Raw genomic sequence first — 20,390 nt, 5'->3', positions numbered from 1 at the left:
TGGGAGACTCAATGGAGCTGAAAGCCTGACCTGTTCAAAGAACTTTCAAGGAGGCATCCCCATGTATGTAACGAGCATATGTCCCTGAGTTAAATGACAACAGGCTGAACTGATGACACCTCTTCTGTGCTACTAAAGACAAGGAGGACAATGGCAAGCAGGACGGGAGAGGCTGGTGCTAGCCAATTAAAAATGGGATTGTGCAAAGGGCAGGAAAGGTCGCAGCAGAGAAGGTCAGCTTAGCCACGGCCAAAGTTCAAACCTGGACCCCCAAGTGACATTTCAGGAAGTCCCTCCCCTCCATTCTTGGATAATTGCAAAATAAGTAGGTCTCAAGAAGAATGGGTTGTATAGACTTCCTGAAATGAAAGGCTGGGTGACAACTGCAATAATGACAACAACAACAATAATAGTATAAGCTACTTGCCTGATATTCAACAGATACTGACTGTTGGATACTGCTACATGGAAGGCTTTATGTCAGGGAGTTGTATAAATGTTATCTCTAATTTCCATAACAAATTTTAAGATGATATTATCTCCATAGTATAAATGGGTAAATTAAGGCTAAGGGCACACAGCTAGCAGGTAACAGAACCAGGAACTGAAACCAGGTCCAGAGAACGAGAGCTATTCTTTTCCCACTGAAACAGATTGCTATACCTACACTTTTTATGAACAAATTATAGCTAAAGCCTCTTGAATTAAAGTAAACTAAAAGGCAGAAACAAAAATTATGAAAAGACCACTTAAAAAAAACACCCCTCTCTGCAAAGCATCATTCCAAAAGCTGCATGTCTGTGCCAAAATACCACCTATGAAGTCTTATAATAGAGACTATGCAGCATGAAAACTAGTTAACAATTGGGGCACCTGGGTGGCTCAGTCAGTTAACTGTCCAACTCTTGATCTTGGCTCAGGTCATGATCCCACATTTGTGAGTTCGAGCCCCTCGAACTGTCAGGCTCTTAGGATTCTCTCTCTCCCTCTCTCTCTGCCCCTCCCCTGCTCACAATCTCTCTCTCTCAAAAATAAATAAATAAACATTTAAAAAAACGCTAGTTAACATCCGATTCAATTTAACAATGAGTTGTAAAATACAAGGTTAAATTTGATGTTATGAGATACCAACTTCTATCACAAACGGCTAGGGGGAGTCCCGGGAAATGTTCAGTAACGGATGTCCACATGGTGATGGAGTGACAAAATAGTGGCCGGCACAGCAAGGGAGAAGGAACAAGGACCACAGAGTCACCATTTAATAGTTACGTGAACTTAGTCAACTTCGCTTGATAGCTCAGAACTTCAGTTTTTGAACCTGTAAATGGGAAACCTGAGGTCTCCTTCAAAACTGTTCTGAAGAATAAACGTTATACACGTGAAGTGCCTAGCATTCCATACATTATATTTTAATAGAAAATTATTACTTCTCGACTGCTAATTTGCATTTGTATTTTTTCCTCAATTGTCTCTACCAGACACACAGAAGTAGTCTCTTCTGGCCAAAGACACAAAGTCTAGGATTGCCATTTTCCCACATTTCAGGTTTTATAAGCTGAATGTGACTAGCCCTTCAAAATCCGAAATGCAACATGGAGAGAATTCCTCCCGAATAGGAAAGAAACAAATATCTGCCTTTACAGATGCAATGGATTGTAAACAGTGAGGCAACGCAATTCCAAAACCAAGTAGTCCCCAGGCTGTCCTTTGAGATTCTGTCTTGCTCCATCACCCATGAAATGCAGCAACCAGAGGAGGTCAGAAACATTCCTAGGAACCACTGGCACGAAACAGCTGCACCTCCTCCCCCCAACAGTTTCTCCTGCCCCTGGGATGGCTTGTCCTTGAGGTCTGGCAGCCACTCAGGGGAAGGAGTGGCCCTTCCTCCCCAGCAGCTGGTGACCCAGCCAGGCTACTCCACAGCTACCTGTCGGATGTCATTACAGACTGAAGCGGAGAGATCAAGCTGCTTGAGGAAAAGGGACAGGGACAAAGGCAAGGTTGCTTAGCTATCTGGCAATGACCCGAACAGGTTTAAAGCTCATTTCTTCATCATCTTTTCCGTGCAGTCTTCCCTTCAAGAATTTCTCTAACAAGGTTCCTTTCCTTCTTCTCTTCTATTAGAATGAACAAAAACCTCTATCAGACCAGTTTCTTCTTTGCTCCCTTTCTTTCAACACTCATGGCCTAGTGGAAAGAACATGGGCTTGGAAGTTAGCCCTGGGTTTGAAAACCCCAGTCTTCTCACTTATTAACCACACAGCCTTGGGTGAGCAAGTACCTTTTTCTCTCTAAGCCTCATCTATGAGACGAGAATGCTACTATCTGTTCTGTAGAGTTGTTTTGAGCATTAGAGATGCATACTTGGCAGAAATTAAGAACTCAACGAAATAGAAGATCTATTATTAGTTATTGGTAGTAATACTGCTTTCAATTTGATCATTAAAAAAACCCTGTGAGATATGTTTTCTTTATGAGGGCAAATACACTAACCACTGAATACCAATGCTGCACCTGGTCCTAGTGAAGCTGAACAACAAAACTTTCTATTATTTCAAAAATAAATCTTCTTATCTACCAGACCGGTCGGTCAGTCTGTCTGTCTGTCGGTCTGTCTGTCTGTCTATCTGTCTAAAGAAAGGCAGACTGCCACATGCAACACCTCATTTGGATGTACCTAGAGCCTTGGAAGCTTAACTACCCCATGTTCTCCTACAAATGGACCTTGAGAGCTTGTTTGGAGATTCTAGCAGGAGAGCACAGCTACTCCTATGCCCTGGACTAAAGAACGATCCTCCTCTATCAGGGGAAGGTCGTGCTCTTCGACCGAAGGCACAGCTTTGGGAGGGACACACATGGAGAGGTGAGGGAGGAAGGGGATGGGCAAAATCAGCTGGATCCTGTGATCAGCGGGGTGACAGATGTCACATCACACATCCAACACAATTTTTTAAACATTCAGATCCCACAACATAGGGAAAATAGCCCCAGGTAATCAGTCAATAGCTGGCCAATGGGTGTCCATCTGAGAATTCTGATGAAGGTGGTGGCAAAGGTTTGACCTGAAGAATCAGAGAACTCCAGTAACTGAAATATGAAAAAGATCCCCTACACCTCTTCTGACATCTTATCCGATCAATGAGGAGCTTGGGACCCACAGGCTAAAGGTTTTAAGATCACCGAGGTCACCGGCAAAACTACAGCTAGACTGAAACTTCCCAGTGTGGAGGGTTTTCAGCTGAGCGCACCACACATCACGTAGCGTGTACTTAAAAGAGTTCAAAGAAACAATCATTCCTGTGGGCCAGGAACCATGCTAGGCTCTCTCCATTCCTGTCCTTGAGGGGCTAGTGGCCGAGACCAGAGAACAGATGTGGTGTGACTAAACACTGCAAAGCGTACAAGATGCTCGGGGCAAAGAAGAAAACCTCGTCTAAGCCTTGTGGAGAGAAGGGAGGCAAGGGGAGGATTTCTCTATAAATAAAATCCAAGGTGAGTTCTGAAGGATAAATGTGGGTTACCTTAGTTAGGAGGAGAGAGGAAGTGTTGAGGGCTCAGGGGCGACAGCATGGGCTTCAGCAAAGGGGCATGCACAGCAATGACGAGAAGGGAAGGAAAGCATGAGGCAGGGGGCTGAGGAGGCGGGAAGGGGCCAGCCATCACACCCCAAGCCCGGCACCTGCCATCCAGGAGATGCTAGTGATGGGATGCCAACCAGGAAGAGGGGAGCCTGGGGACACTTGGGACCCATTCCTCATGGAATCCCAAAGAAAGGGAAGAACTTTAACTCTCTGGCCTGTCTTGAGTCCAGAGGCTTCAGAGGCAGGGCTGGGGAAGGTGCAGACAACAAAAGACGATCCTGTTCGGCTAACTCCATCTTACTGTTAATGATGAAATGGTTTCTCGGCGATTGTTAATTTTCTGCCCCCACTTACCACACTGAGATGAACAGACACTCCTGGGTCAGGAATGGGAAGTTTGTGCAGAGTTTCAAGAAGCTCATTCCACTGATTTTCCTGAAAGAAATAAAAGGCCTAAGTAACAAAAGCAAGGCTGAGCCCTCAGTCAGAGGCCAGCAGGGAGGTCTGGGCACACAGTGAGCTGGAGGCCCTCCTGACAGAGGGGGCTGGGAGGTAGTGGCCGCAGCATAGAAACAGGCTTGATATTCAAGTAGGTTGGACAAAAGACACTGCTTTATGGCTCAATATAAGAGCCAAACAGATCCTCCTACACGAAGTTTGACATTTTCTACTGAGTAAGACACCTACCATGACCGCCTTTTATGGATCATATACCATAAGCTCTCAGCAAACCTACCCTCTCAACTCCATAGCAACAACTTTTAAATGCAAACAATCCCAGCTTACAGGGCGGGGGTGGTTGGGAGAAACAACGACGACACTATAGATCTTGTCTTCATCATCATTACCCTCAATTAATTTTATTGAGTGCTCGCTGGATGTACACAGCAGCATCCAATTATGGAAAGTTAAAATGAACTACATACAACAGCATGCAATATAGTATGGTGGCTGTGCATTTTAATTAGTGAAATTGAGCCACAGAATGAAATACAAAGCAGTACAAATTATTCGATTGAGAACAGATTCACTTTTAAAATGCTCAAAAGAACACTGCTTATAGAATTATGCAAAAGCCATTTCTCCCACTCTGTGGAATTCTCTGTGCTGACAGAATAGTATTAAGCTTGCAGTTCTATCCATTTGTTACCTGTTTGATCCTCACAACTACCCCACTTCACAGATTGAAAACTGAGGCTCCAGAGGGTGCAACAACTTGGCTCAAGTCAGCCAGTTAGTAAGTTGCACAGCCAGGAGCCGCATGCAAGTTTTCTGTGTTCAAGCCCAGAGGCCTCTCCGCTGCTCTATGGCAGTCTTTGGAATAAACTTAAAGGAGAGGGAAAAGAGGATGAGTCAGATCAAAAACCTGTTTCAGGGGCACCTGGGTGGCTCAGTTGGTTAAGCGTCTGACTTCGGCTCAGGTCATGATCTCGCGGTCCGTTGAGTTCAAGCCCCATGTCAGGCTCTGTGCTGACAGCTCACCTGGAGCCTGCTTCGGATTCTGTGTCTCCCTCTCTCTCTGCCCCTCCCCGACTCACACTCTGTCTCTCAAAAATGAATAAATGTTTTTAAAAAATTAAAAAAAAAACCTGTTTCATTCCGAACTCTGATAAATCGTTCCAGTCTCTCACAGATAAATGAATGTGTGCACATGCACACGTTTACTTCTGGTCTGCAAAAAATCTCGAATTTACAGAGTAATTGTAAGACAGCAATTTTTTATTTCCTGAACTATGTACAAGTGAGTTGCTGACATTATGCCCCATCATCCATATGTACAAAGGACATTCTCCTGTATAACCACAATTAATCATCAAAATCAGGAAATTAATATTGATAGAACATTCCCATCTAATCCTCAGATCTCATCAAGTTTTATAAATGTGCCCATAATGTCCTTGGTTAGCAAAATAATCCAATTCAGAATCACATGTTGCCTTTAGTTGTTAGGATTCTCTGGTCTTCATCAGTCTGGAACAGTTTGAGTCTTTCTTAGATTCATAGGCACTTGACAGTGAGTCCAGTCATTCTGTGGAATAACTCTCAATTGTTTGATGTTTTCTATTGATTCAGACTTCAATTTGTTCCATGATTGATGATGTTCCACTTTGATCATTTCATTAATTCATCTGAAGTCTCTATTATGAAGGTACTCATTTTCCCTCTGTGTTTAGCAAGCATTTTGTGGAGTGATACTTTAGGTAAATATCCCATTCCTCATCAAACTTTTAATTTGTCTGTACACACACACACACACACACACACACACACACACGTAAGGACACACAGTTTCCTATTTTACTCAATGACTGCAATCCTTTGCTATTGCTATTTGTTTTGATGCTTGAAATTGTCCCAGATTGGACCAGTGGGAACCTATTATGTCTTTCAAGCTCATTTTTTTGGTCTTTCTGACATGTCCCCATCATGTTTTGAGCATTTCCTTTGAGCACTTTTTGGCACAAAAAGATATTCCAGGCTCATTTTATACTTTCCCTGCTCCAGCCCTGGAATTAAGACATTTCTTCAGAGTTCTGGCTCCTTTTAGTGGAAAATGTTATTAGAAACCACAATTTACACACTAGATGTGCTCACTGCTACTGGGTATTGCTGATCCCAGACTCTCTTAGTGGTTAGAGCCAGAGAATATACCACACACAGAGAGATCCACAATATACACATCTTTATTGATTTCTATATCTACCACATATATCAAAAGCCATAGGGTTCATACTAATGGGTCTAATTCCAATCCAACATAGGAATCCTTCTAGTTTCCTTCCTTTTCATATTTGTAACTAAATTCCACAGAAGTGAACAACCGATCCTATTTTCTTAATATACTTACTAATTTGTATGTAACCTATCTTTTACGGCTGACCCTATCCACCCAGGGGCCCTTCTTGCCCTGCTTGAATATGGCTATCCAGTGCTAGGCCACCACTGTTCACTCTTTCCCAACAAAAAAGCCCTCCCCACCCTGGGTTCCAACCCTCCAGTGCTGGGCCACTGCCGTCTCCTTTCCTTTGTGGATCCCTCTAGATCCTCCCAGCATTCGGATATCTGCTGCCAAGCCACTGCCACCACTATCCCATGTAATGAACCGTTTCCTCCCTCAGGCTCCAACACTCTCAACCAGGCTGCTCTCTGGCTCAGATGCCCTCTTCAACCCCTGCCAACTCTTCCACAGGGATGCCCTCCATGCCCCATCCACAGTCTGATAACCAAAAATAACCAAAAAGGGTCAGCGACCCAGACAGACACCCTCATCATGTAGCTTAGGTTCCAACACTCCACTCTGAGCCATCATGGTCACCAGCCACACCTAAGCCCCCCAGCTGAAGCCTAACTTCCTAGTGACTTTTGGATTTGGGGAGGGGATTCTGTTCTTTTAATAAAAGCTCTTCCTCCCCGTTCTAATCTGATAACCCATGGCTTGCCGACAAGTAAGCCAGTTGTACACAGATTCCCTTTCATCTGTGTCATAATTCCTTTAACCAGAAAGAATTTAACAGAAAGAGTATTAGGTACAGTGGAAACAGACTCCACTAAAACATATCACTGATCTCAACTCTTCACTCCAAGAGGCAGGGTCCTTCCTGGGGCAATGGCCCAGAGGACTGGTACACCAATTTTACAGGGCAATAATCCTATCTTCTCCTATGCATGGGTTGTGCACACCCAATCTTTCCTGTATCACAAGACATGTTTTTAAAAGTCCATTATGTTTTAACTGACTGAAGCATGAATATGGAAGAAAAAAAATTACATGAGCCAGTCTCCAATTCTAAGACTGTTAAGAGCTTACATGTGCTGCCATTCTATTTACTAAAGACATCTTTCAAATTTGAGTGAAAACCTGAATGTTTGAGTGAATTGTGAACAGAAATCGATAAAGAGACCCAAGATGGCTTCTGAATTCATTCATTAAAGAATAAATCACTTCCTGTGTGACAGAATTCCCTGATACCTAAGCACCCTTTCAGAGTCATTTCTATTGGTTATTCCTTCTGTTTACTGTGGCCTCTGGAATATATTGCTGGCGAGTAAATCTAACTTGAAGGAAAGATTTGATTACACACACAATTTCCACTTTTTCTCCAAAACAGCATTTCCTAAAGTATGTTCCAGGCAACACTAGTATCTCAGAATATTATTATTTGTCATGGAATAAAAAGGGTTTGGGGCCAAACAGGATGGGAAGCACTGAGTAACATACATTTCTCCACTGCAGGACCTTCTTAGAACCACCAGGACATGAATCTTAAGGAGACAAAAATGAAACACAACGTTCCCTCTCCCCAACCGCAGTATTACTGAACTATGGCACCTTTTTGCATGGAGCATTTCTCAGAACTAATGTTCTGTAGAAAGTATGAGGGGAAAAAATTTCTGTAGCATTGAATAATAACGTATCACCAATTAAAAAATCTAACGCCACTTACAAAAAGGAATATATAAGAGGTTAGATATATGGACAAACATCCAACTCACTAATAATCAAAGAAATGCAATGAAAACAGTGGGACTATTCACTTATCAGATAAACAGTGAATTCAACCAACGATACTGGTGAGAGCTTGGTGACCAGGCATTCCTGTATGTTGGCAGCAAAGGGTATCTTTTAAGAAACTGGCACAATTCTTTTGGAAAACAGTTTGGCAAATAGTTTTTAAATGTTTATGTGCACTGCCCTTAAAAGGGCCCATCTGGGGGCGCCTGGGTGGCGCAGTCGGTTAAGCGTCCGGCTTCAGCCAGGTCACGATCTCGCGGTCCGTGAGTTCGAGCCCCGCGTCAGGCTCTGGGCTGATGGCTTGGAGCCTGGAGCTTGTTTCCGATTCTGTGTCTCCCTCTCTCTCTGCCCCTCCCCCGTTCATGCTCTGTCTCTCTCTATCCCAAAAATAAATAAAAACGTTGAAAAAAAAATTTTAAAAAATTTAAAAAAATTAAAAAAAAAAAAAGGGCCCATCTGAGATTCTCCTCTTAAGTAAATAATCCAAAATGAAGGAAATGCCTTACATTCAAAGATGCTAATGGCTAATGGCTTACAAGCGGGGGGGGGGGGGGGGGGGAATCCCAAGTAATAAAAACTCCCAACAGTAGGGAAATGCTTCCAAGGTCCATAATAAAATGCCATGCAGCCATGAAAAATATTCACGATGTTTTTACTAGCATGGGGAAATGCTTCTGTCGCTATTGCACCTGAAAACTGTGAGCTATGAAAGTCTAAACACAGCTCCCGTCGACCCTTCACATCCACAGAAGACCTTCAGCCTATCATTTCTTCCAGAAGTACAATAAGGTACAGATAACTTTTTAAGTAATTCCAAGACCCTTAGAGAAGTTACTGAAAGAGCACAACAAAGCCTTATGGAAATGGGAACTTGGGACAGGTGGCTAGGTCACTTGCCAGTTAAGTGTTTTATTCACAGATCCGAGCCCTGCAAGCATGACATGAGCAATTCAAATTCAGCAAAATTATAATTTAATACATGTCATGAACTTTCAGGGCTGCTTGGGAATATCAGATATTGTGAATATTAACTGTGAATGCTACAGGTCTATTTATTTTTTAACTCAAAAAGCAAAGAAAGAAACATCTCCAAATACTAGTGATTCTTATTTTAGGGAGGGCGGTTAGGGGGACATATTAGGAGTGATTTTCTCTTCCTTCCTAGTTCCCGAATTTCCCAAACGTTCTATAATGGGCATGCATTACTTTTTGGTAAACATTTTGGTGACACATAAGGCATGTATTACTTTAATAATCAAAATGTTAAAGTTACTTGCTAAAAAGAATAAAATATAAGGTAAATACCTGGCCTTTTGTCGTGTAATCCGCCAAGATGTTAAGCAGCTTATAAAATACTTCGAACCAAGGGAGATAGCTGTGGAAAGAAGGGCAGAAACACGAACTATTAGTATGCAGGTCAAAAACTTTAACCAGGAGCTAATGCAAGACTGGTAGGTTTCAGATTTTCTTCTACATCCTGAAAGAGGCTTCCCGTCATAGGCTCCTGGAAACACAGACTAGTAGAATGCTAATTATTTCTGGGATTTAAAAAAATTGTCTATGTAAGGTAGAGGATTGAATGTCCATTATAAATTATTCCCATGCCTCAGAGCTAGAACAGGTTCACAGAGAAGAAATTCAAAGCAGACTCTGCTATCAGGAACCATCTCTGAATAGGCCCCCAGGCCTCTCCCACCACACTCGCCCTTTCCAGGAAAGCCTCTAATCAAGTGCCCGTGACTGGACACACACGGACACACAAGCAAACACACAGCACTTTGGTGTCCCAAAGGCCCCACGAGCCCGAAACCAGTCATAACATTAAATCAGACGTCCCACCTGTACCGCACGCCCTCCATACTTACTGCAGGACCAGTTCTAATTCTGTCCCCACTGGCCTCCGCTGGGTCCTCACCATGCTGCTCCTTCACTCTGAGGACAGTCTGGTCCTGACCTGACTCTCCCCTCTGTGGGGCTTCAAGAATGCTCCTTCCAAAATGCACATCTAAGCGGGACGCTGACCCAGCTCCTGCAGTGGTGCCCCATCACTACCGGACTTTTTAGGTTGATGTTGGAGACTCTTCACTGTCAGGTCCTCGACTGCTCTCTGGCTGCCCTCTCCACCTCCCCACATGCACTCTTCTCTCACTGCAGCCTCCCTCTGAGAATGGCCAGGCATCCTGAAACCTGCCCGACCTTGCAGACACTTGGCCCTTCCCTCCCTCTGACCTTCATGGTCTACTCTAGCGGGTTTCCACTCACCCTCCTGATGTTCCCCCTTGCACGTCCCGTTCCCACCCCTGATGCCCTAATTCCCTCTTCTCTGTGCTGCCCCGGTCACATGCATATTCCCGTTATAACATTCCACACGCCATGTGGCACTCAATGGCCTGTCTGTCTTGCTAACACACTGTGCACAAACAGACAGGAAGGATCACATCTTTCTTCACTTTGTCTTTCCAGGGCCAAGCATGGGGCCCAGCGCTTGGTGTTGACTGAACAAACAGAACTATACAAAGACTACGAGCAAAAAGCACGTTAATGTTACAGAATTGTTGTTGAACGATCTCCCCCCCCCCCCGCCCCGCCTCCCAAGAAGTATTGTCACTTCATTGAAATGGCTTTGTTTTCCATAAGAGACTTTTCCAAAGCGACAGAGAGTCAAACGAGGAGAGTGGCGTACCAGGCAAGCTCTTGCTGTCCTGCTCACGTCCGCCCTGCTGAGCTCACAGGGTCTGTTCCTGATAGAGCTGGACGCGCAGAGAGCGCTGATCCTGCCGGCGGAGGGAACTCAGCACCCCGCACAGATTACCAGCTGTACGGCCGAGGGTAATAGATGAAGTGAGAGGCAATCCAGGGGACAGATAAAGTGCACAGTTCTCCATCATTAACGTCTGTCTGAAGCCAGCACATGCTACTGTAAAATTTAAGTAGCTTATCAAAATATACTGATAAGCAACTTAACTTTTCACTTCTATGACAGTATTATCACTTCTGTTAATATGTTTCAATCAGCCCTGGCAGCTGCATATTGACTATTACACAGCAAATGACTGCTGCCACTTTACGCAGCATTTACTTTGGCAGAGCAATGTAAACATTCAAGAGGGATTAGGGAGGAGATAAGTTTCTCCCTTCCTATTCTGTTAAATAAACCTCGGCTGAGTTAAAAGCCATTATAGTGGGAACAATAAATCCCCTCAGACGAAAACTCTTGCCCAGATTAGAGGACTCTTAGTAAACAAATTCAACCAAGGCTTACAATTTTTTTTTTTTTTTATCCCTTGAAAGAAAAAATGCCACTAGTTAAATCCAGCAACTCCAAGTCAGGAAGGAAGGAGGGGAGGAGGGGGGGTGGGTAGGAAAGGAAGAAGAGAAAATATTTTCTCGCAAGGAAACCACGGCCTCAAGTAAATGAGAGAAAAACTGAAGTCATTTTAGGAATGCTTGATGAAGTGATGGGGCAGGCCGGATTCTCTGGGAAGTCAGGACCGCAGTATTCGTGCAAGAGGCTTTTGCCGCTAGGTTCAGCTGATCAACTAGCACGGGCCCTGACCCTCAAGCCTCTACGTGCTCCGCTGCTAGGGGACGTGGCCAGGCAGCACCCAGCTTCTCACGCTGGGCCTCCACCTCACCGAATCAATTCTTCTTGGCTACACTAAGCAGAACCCTCAGTCCTGGGAGGTTTTGCAGTTACCCTGGAGATCAGCCATTTCTTTCTCCCTCTGGCCTGACCGGACACAACTGTTCCCCACATGTTGTCCCCTGTTCACTGACAGATGAATATCCAGTGATGGCAGTGTTAAGGTCTTGAAACCAAAACCCAGCTGTCTTCTTCTTCAAAGGATCTCTCTTTTTCCCTGTTGGGAGGCCAGGGTTCACAGCTGAACTTTATCCAGTGGCGTTTCCTGTATCGCTTCATTAGTGCTGGCACAACGGCTTTGCATGGCCTGCGAGGTTGCAGGTGAGGATATGGAGACCCTCCACTCCATTCTGTGCGTGTCTGTCATCATGGAGTAAACACTACTTCCCGGTCCAGAGACAGGAAACAAACACTCCATTACACTGTTTGTCCCTAGACATCTAAAGCAGTTCCAAACATCCTTGGGCCTGCTCTGCTCGCTACCTTTATGCAACTGCTTGAGTCTGCGATGCAGAGCATCACTGTGCGGTGGGCTCAGTCCAAGGCCAGGGCACAATCGCCAGAGGACAAAGGGTCCCTGCATTCAGGAAGGCCATGGTCCTAGCAGGGAAGAGAGACGTACACAACAAAATAGTTTGGGTAGGGGGAGCTGGAATTCTTTTCCCGGGGCTTTATTCAGCTCCCACTTTGGATCAATTTATAAAGCTATCATAACCAACCAGCAGAGCCTCGATGGGACAAAGCCAAAACAGGACAAGCTCGCTTCCAAGGCACTGGCCATGATCCATGCTTCTCTCACCAAACTGTGGTTCAGGTAACCTTGTCCCTGGGGCTCTGCCGTCACTCCCTGGCCTAACAGTCAAATGGACAACAGGCTCTTGTTTTGTGTGAAGCAATACAGAGCCTTAAACTTGAGAACTCAGGTAGTAGCCGAGTATTCCTACATACACGGCCTCACTGCATGGGGCCATCACAGGCCCTGGTAGGATGTGCAGGGGTAGGTTCCAGAGACCGTGCTTAGAGTCAAATGGCCCACAGTAAAAATCACCTGTAAAAGGTCCTTAAATTACCCCCAACATAGAGCAGACATGGTTTTGTAGACACCAAGTAGCCGGCCTGAGTTTGGGGGACACGGTGAATGAAAACTCTGTTCCAATCTGTCAGCTTGGAGAGCTGCTTACCCTCCGGCTGAACTCAGGAACCAAGTCCAACTGAGGACAGATGACTTACTTTTCTAATCTCGCTCCACTGAATGGACTGTCAGGATAATCGTTCCCACTGTTTTGTGTGTGTACACGTGTCTAAGTGACCTTGTGTAAATGTATGTATGATGGGATTCCACGCCAGTGTCGTTAAGCATTTAGATAGAAAGCCATCACAAATTTGAAAGAGCTCTCCCCACATCTCTTGCTAATAGTTCAGTTCAGAGACATCAGACGAGCCCAAACAAGGCAGGGGTGTGCATGATAGGGAGCAACAGAGGCAGCCACTGACCAAGCTGAGGAAGGTGGCCACCTGAGAGAGCAAAAGCTGTGAGCAGGAGGTCAGAGTTCAAGCGTGAGGAGGAGGGGGAGGAGGAGAGCCTCCTTCAGGGGCAACCCGGCACAGAGTACTGGGGTCTGAGTGGGGTGAGGAGGGTTCCCTGGCAAGGGAAAGCCAGGGCTCCAGCAAGATAAGAAGAGCATCCACACAGAAGGTGGCCTGGCTTGGAATGTCAGCACTCAAGAGGGGGTAAAGATTTAAGTAGGGGCAAAGGCCTGGTACTGGTAGGAAAGCATCTAGGTCAAGAGAAAGAGGTTGGCTAGACTGGTATTGGAACCTAAGAGGAGCGAAAAAAGCATCTGGAAGGCAGTTCAGTGTGGGGTGTCAGAGCCTGACTGGGTAGAAGGGCTTCCATGAAGGGTGGTGAGGCAGAGTCCAAGCAGTCGAGAAGAATGTCTACGGTAGGAGGAGGCGGCAGAGCCTCAGAGGTCAGAGTCCAAACAGAATAGCCCTGCCTAAGATGTCAGAGTCCAAGTGGGGTGAGGAGGGCGGCCACGGAGGAAAGGACCTGCAGCGGAGCGAGTCCGATCAAGTATGTAAATGCATAATGGAAACCATTACTACTATCAGAGAAGAGAGTTACAAATATGGACCAGGAAAAAACAAGAATGAACCTATGGTGTCACGTTGGAATTCGATGAAACTGTGTGAAATCATGGAGACAGATAAAATGGGCAGAAAGACAAATGTATGTGTGTACATAATGTGCATATACACCCTATATGTACATATATTCTCTAGCTCTAGCCACTGAGGGGGCTTGGAAGCAGAGACACCCCAATTACGATGAGCATGCTTCGTGTCCAGGTGTTGGTTTCTAAGGACCATCTGCCACAAAAAGGAACCAGAGCTCCTTGAAGAAATGTCTGACTCCAAGGCTGGGGCTGGGAAATATCTTGTTGTACTAGAAAAAAGGCAGTGCTCAACACATGATCAGGGCATGCCGACAGGACACAAAAGCCAGTTGGGGGAGGGGGGTTCTGGCTGACAAAATCTGTGACAATCTGAGCACCAAAACAAATTATGATAGAAAGAGATAATAGAACAATAAATAAATTAGGAAATCGTGAGTCTGGGCTAATAGGAATAAATGAATTGAAAGTTTGATGAGGATGAGAGAAGATGAGGATATTCACAATACACTTTTGAACTACAAAGGGAAAAAGAAGGAAAAAGCCTGGGAGACATGACCTCAATCAAGTAACGGGACGAACTGAACTGGTGTATCAACTGGCAGAATGCAATGAAACAGGACAGAATACTTCCATCGCGTTCTAGGCACGGAAGGAAGAAAAATCAGATAAATCCAAATCGAGGGACCTTCTACAAGCTAACAGCCAAATGTCAAGTTCACAGAAGTGTAGGAAATGTTGAGGAGCTCTTCCAGAGTAAGACGAGAGAGGCACGAAACTAAATGCAACACGTGATTCTAACTACAGCTTGCGTCTCCACGTATACAGGTGGTCCAAGTGTTACATGGCAGCACTGTATCAAAACCAATACTAATTTTCTGATTGTGATGATTATAATGTAGTTATGTAAAAGAATGTGTCCTTTTTAAAAAATACACGAAGGTATTTGGGGGCTACTGGGTATTATTTTGGCAACATCTCTCAAATGGAGCATTTGTGTTGTATTCACAACTTTTCTGTATGTTATTGTTTCAAAATTGTAATAAAATGGAGAGGAGAGAATCAAAAAGGTCTTTTTGTATCATCAGAAATACTGTAAGTAGGGGCACCTGGGTGGCTCTGCTGGTTAAGTGTCCAGTTTCAGTTCAGGACATGATCTCAGGGTTGGTGAGTTCAAGCCCCGCATCAGGCTCTGCACTGACAGTGTGAAGCCTGCCTGGGATATCCATCCTTCCATCCTTCCATCCTTCCATTCCTTCTTTCCTTCCTTCTCTTTCTTTCTCTCTCAAAATAAACAAACTTTTAAAAAAAAAATAGCATACGTAGACCAATTAGAGTATACAGAATAATAATATGAGCTAGGAAAATAAAAAATCTAAAACCATGGCTATCGGGAGGGGCATGCAATAGAACAGCTGCTTGCAATGGGGGAAGTCAATCCCCAGGGCACAGAGAAGGTTGAGCAACAGCTACGTTTTCCAGAAGTCGTTCTCCATGTATGGGAGGAAGGCTGGCAGGGGCGGGGATAAAGAGCATTAGAGACAGAAAAAAATCTCAAGAGCAATGACTCGCAGGCTTGTCCCTCAGGGCCCGATTGGAGACCTGTGCGCAGCTGGAGGAGCCAGAGAGAAGGGGGTGCTGGCTGCAGGACCCAAGGCAAGGTAGGGGTCAAAAAAGCCAGACTCCAGAGGGCCTGTCACATGCCGAACTGGTGGGCCTCCCCTTCATCCCTTCATTCTGTTATCACTGGGAAACCAAAGCGACAATTAAAGAGAAGTAACAGTCTGAGGACGAGTATTTAGAACTAGGTGGAGAGTGACGGTTTCCCCCTCAGCACGGTCCAGTGGATCTCAGCCTGCCCAGATCATGTCCACTTTGTTACCCGAAAGTCTTTGATAATCTAGTTATATACCTAATTTTTAAGACAATCAAGAGGATGTTTGGGCTCCAATATAAATAATAAAAAGTACTTTATAATAAAATTTTAACATTTAAACACTGATACACCATTATATTAGAAATACAATGAAGTAGCACCTCCCTGAGCACTCTACAGATGCTTTTAACTGACGTCTGGAATGAACTTAACGCTAAAAAGAGTGACACAATTGAATTGAATACGCTTTTCAATTTTTCTCAGTGATTTCCACTGCCTGAGGAGTTCGTAAAACTCCACGTTGGGTACTTGAAGAGAAGAGACATATCCCTCTTTTCCCTGTTTCCTGTCAGATGTTGCCAAGATTCATCGGATGACAAAGCATCCTTTGGTTAAGGCTATCTGGCATTCAGTATCTAAAGTTTTCAAAAAACCACCCCTGGCCCACAATTAAGAAAAAAAAAAAAATGCAGAGCAGGGCGGCATGTGCTGGAGAGAAATAACCCTGGGTCAATCTCAGTTCTGAAACTTTCTAGCTGTGCCGCCTCAGGAAAGCAATCTCTTGAAGACTCGGTTTCTTCTTCCATAAGAAGATATACGCCACCTAACGAATGTAACTGAGGGATGCAGACGCACCCAAGTCTGGTGCCTGGAATCTCTACCTAACGTTCTCGCCCATCTCAGCTTTGAGAAGCTCTTTTTGATTCTGTCTGGGGCAGAGGTGCCTTCAGGACTCTGTACAGGAAATCCTCATGCCCTGCAGTCACGAGAGTGAATAGGAGAGCATGAGCCGTTACGAGAGGAAAAACCAATGATGTGGCCACTTAAACCAGTAAGTCCCCACTCACCCCTTCTGGTTTCACATTGTATCTATCCCTGCTCCTCCGTCAGGGTCTTGGTGGCCAAACATCTACGATAAAATGTAAATAAAACCACAACCATTGCAAAGGATGCAGGATTTCATGAAGCCCTGGTTTAAGATGCTGGCCACGTGCTTGGATTTGAGGAAAGTAACCCACAAATGAAGACGTGGGAGCTTCAGACCAGATAACAAGGGACAAAGAGAAAAGTCAAGAAAAGCAAGGATGGAGGCACCACAGTCACATCAAAAGAAGATGAATTCAATATCAAAAGATTAAGAGAGGCCTTGGGGAAATTGATAAAGTCTTCAAGTACTTTTGGAAAAATGACTTTTTATGACTATGCTGAGAAAGTCAAACATAGAGTGTCATTTTGTCAGAAAAATCACAACCTCTCCCCTAAAAAAACAAACAAACAAAAAAAAACATTGTGGACTCATTACTCTTTCTAAGAAAGAATGTATCATTGGTATAAAAGCTAGGTTTTGCCAAACTCAATTTATTTTCAAAATTTGTGTTTCATTTCTTTCTAGATAAAATCCTAAAGGAAGTTTCCCCTAATTTTTACTATAAAATTTTGGTCCCCACTTAAATAGAGATTTTATTCCCAGAACGTTAGGCCCTCTGGGCTCACCCTACATGCAGAGTCACCATGGTTTATAATGTATGCTTTCTTTTCTTTGTCTTCTCCGTTAGTGTCAATTCCATGAGAGCAGGCATCACGGCTGTGTGTTGACTATTTAATCTCTAAGGTATGCCTGGCACATGTTAGACATTCAGTAAGTCAGAAGTTCCCTTGACAGTTGTAACTCATGACTGCAGTTTCTACTAAGGCCACTGGCACTAGAGTTAACAGTCAATCAACAATTACTGAAAGGCAGGGCATTTGGGTTAGGAAAATGATCCAGAACCAAAAATGACCCCTGCCAGTGGACTGCTGGAGTCTGTGACAAATAATTGGAGTAAAAGTCAAAGTAGATCACGAAGGACCCACAAAGTTACGATTTCTTGCCCTTAGCCCACCCATCTAATACAAGTGAACACCAGCACCTACTTTTTTTTGTTCCGACTTCAAGCACTGTGGGGAAAATGTCACAAAACCAAGCTGATTGTTTCAATTTGGCCACTTAATTTTTCAAGCACAGGTGAGCCTTTAGAATTACTCAAGAATCCTCTGTCAGGCCAAGTTCCCCAAGAGAGTCTGCTCTAAACTTTCCCTTCTTTTACCATCTCTAACCCATTTCTCCGGCTCTTCAGAAGATACTCTGGTCTCCACACTTACCTGCAGAGAAAAGCTCCACCATGAGTTTTCCTCTCTTCCACTTCTAGACTTTTCATGCCTGCCCTCCTAACAGGAGCTGGGAAGTAGAGAAGACCCTAGATCCCAACTACACTGCCTTCTAGAAGACCTATCTTCTTAGCACTCCCATCTGTACACATAACAAAACCACCATGTGTGCCGGTCCACAGTTTTCAAACTACAGCTTTAGCACCAAAGAGTCCACATTCATCCTTATGAGAAAAGCACACCACATCCTCCTGAGCTAACCACATTAAGCTTCAATAAATGCTTTTCTGGAATTTAAAACCGAAGTGACGTTTACAGTCCAAACATCACACGTTTCCAGATCATTCATTCTGCAAATGTGACAGTCAATCGTCCGTCAAACCACACATTTCTCCACACTTACTGAGGCCCATCCAGTAAATGCCTGGCATTGTATCAGGTACACGGGGAAAGAGACCAAGGTCTCAGCATCTGGGGAGCCCACAGTCTAAGGAAGGAAAAGCAGACACATGGGCAGATGACGTCAGCAACACAGGGCCTGTGTGAGGGCAGAGGTGCATAAAGGGAACAGAGGAGAAGTTCTGGGAAGGCTTCCCACAGAAATGACCTTGCTGATCTCTTTTACACAGAGTGCAAAGTCAGAAGACTGACCTGGGTCTGAGTATCACTTCTGTCCCTAGCTGTGGCCTGAGGCATTTTTCCCCCTTCCATGTATAAAATGGGGATACACTACCTACGCTCACACAACTGTTGTGAGGGTGACATACGTGAGGGTGCCTACCACTGTGCCTGGAACGCAGTAATCAATGTTTTTCCCTGCCAAGACCACATCGTAGCGCTAGGAAGATCAGAAGTCAGAGGAACTTGACTAGGGCAACAAACAACCCCCTTTGGGAGATCAAAGCTAGTCTCACTCAATGTGAGCATTCTGCTTTGCTCACAGCTGCTAACGTCGAACTGTAAATTTATTACGGTAGCCAGTTAAGCTCAAAAATCTCTGATTTATGTCCATAATTAGCATCCCATTGTGATACCTACTACATCTATGCAGGAAAATATATCGCATGTACTGAATGAGTAGAAATATTAATTTGCATTAGGAAAAAACACAAAAAGTTCCCATAAAACATCTGTGCTTACATAAATCTACCCAAACACACACTTGGATTTGACTTTGGTAAGAAGGCTCTTTTCTCTCCTGATGGGTATTCAATAATTGTTGCTTTTAGAGAGCAGATCTGCTGTCGTCTTCTCGATGACAGCGTCGCTGTGATTGAGGGAGATTGCTCAGGAGGAAAGCACAGAGGCACTTTTCTGTTATCACCGGTGAAGTGTTGGTAACAGAAGATCTTTGGAGTAATGACACCTGCACTGACAATTGAGTGTAATTCTCAGATATTTTCCATTGAGCCCAGAGAGGGCGAGCGCACAGGCCTTTCATCATTTTCCTAAGAGAGCTTATGATGCAGCCTGCTCCTGTATTCACACACCTACAAGTTTTTTCCCCCCATTCAGAGCATCTTATTCTATGGTTTTAAATTACTACCATAATATAATATAATGGGTTAGGGAGGTTCTAACCAAGGCCCACCTTACAGAATCTTTCATAGACTAAAAGAGAAATACAATGTCTCTACTGAAAAAAAAAAAACCACAGCCAGGAGAAGAAATGGCTACACAAGAAATCCTGTCCTACTTTCAGGAGTAAACAACAAAATTAATGAACCCACTGAGACACCGTTTGATGATATTCTCGTTTCAGAGCGAAGAAGTGGAGAAAGAGGGAAAACATTTACCAAGCTTCAGGAGCTCTGAAGTATCATTCTTTACAACTCTAGAAGATGGATCATCATCCCATTTTACAGGTGAGAAAAACGGAGTCACGGAGAAGTGAAGTGACCTACCTGGGACAACACAGCTACTAAAAGCACAACGCAAGACACAAAACTAGTCCCGTAGGATTTCTGCCCTACCCGCTCCACGCAACACATTATTAATTGCACAGCACGATCCCATGCAATGATCAATCCTGAAATTAGGATTTAGAATTCTTACCTGTGGTTCTCACTGTGATGCCCTGATAAATGAAAGCCTGCCTCCAAAAGTCCCTCTGCTGGAAGTGTTCTGAGCAATCCAACTTTGGCTTCCTCCCAGCCATTCAGCATGTTTTCTTACTCTGCCAGCTCCAGGGACACTAGTCATGTGTCAGCTCTTTATTGCTTTAGGTATTAGTGTACATGTTAGATCCAGAAACACAAATATAAATGGCTGGATTTAAAATGTCTTCGGTGTTTTCAGTTTTTAAGTTTCCAGAGCTTCATGCCAAGACCCAATGCCTCTGCTACCTTAGATCTGGATTTCTAAGAATTTATCTAGACAAATCATGGCCCGGGTCACAGATTCTTAAACAGGCTGTGTTGCCTTTTTAAATTTAGAGTATAAAGCTTTAAATGTA

At 44.3% G+C, this 20,390-nt stretch overlaps 1 protein-coding gene across 20 annotated transcripts in view; it reads right to left on the bottom strand.

Moving 5' to 3' along the window:
- Window positions 1–20,390, bottom strand: part of DENND1A (DENN domain containing 1A) — a 508,124-nt gene that overhangs the window by 256,688 nt on the left and 231,046 nt on the right. For all 20 annotated transcript variants that reach the window (XR_008290952.1, XM_027035064.1, XM_053204646.1 and 17 more), the window contains 2 exons: window positions 9,400–9,469; window positions 3,936–4,016 (listed from right to left, as the gene is read on the bottom strand). Coding sequence is in view for 18 of the 20 variants with exons in the window: in XM_027035064.1 (XP_026890865.1) it covers window positions 3,936–4,016; window positions 9,400–9,469 (151 nt within the window). In the remaining 2 variants the exon portion in view is untranslated. The remainder of the gene's footprint in view (window positions 1–3,935; window positions 4,017–9,399; window positions 9,470–20,390) is intronic.

Source organism: Acinonyx jubatus, chromosome D4 (assembly GCF_027475565.1).
Source record: "Acinonyx jubatus isolate Ajub_Pintada_27869175 chromosome D4, VMU_Ajub_asm_v1.0, whole genome shotgun sequence".
Classification (NCBI taxonomy): domain Eukaryota; kingdom Metazoa; phylum Chordata; class Mammalia; order Carnivora; family Felidae; genus Acinonyx; species Acinonyx jubatus.
Note: the sequence above shows the minus strand (reverse complement) of the source record. Positions and strands in the feature narration are given on the sequence as shown.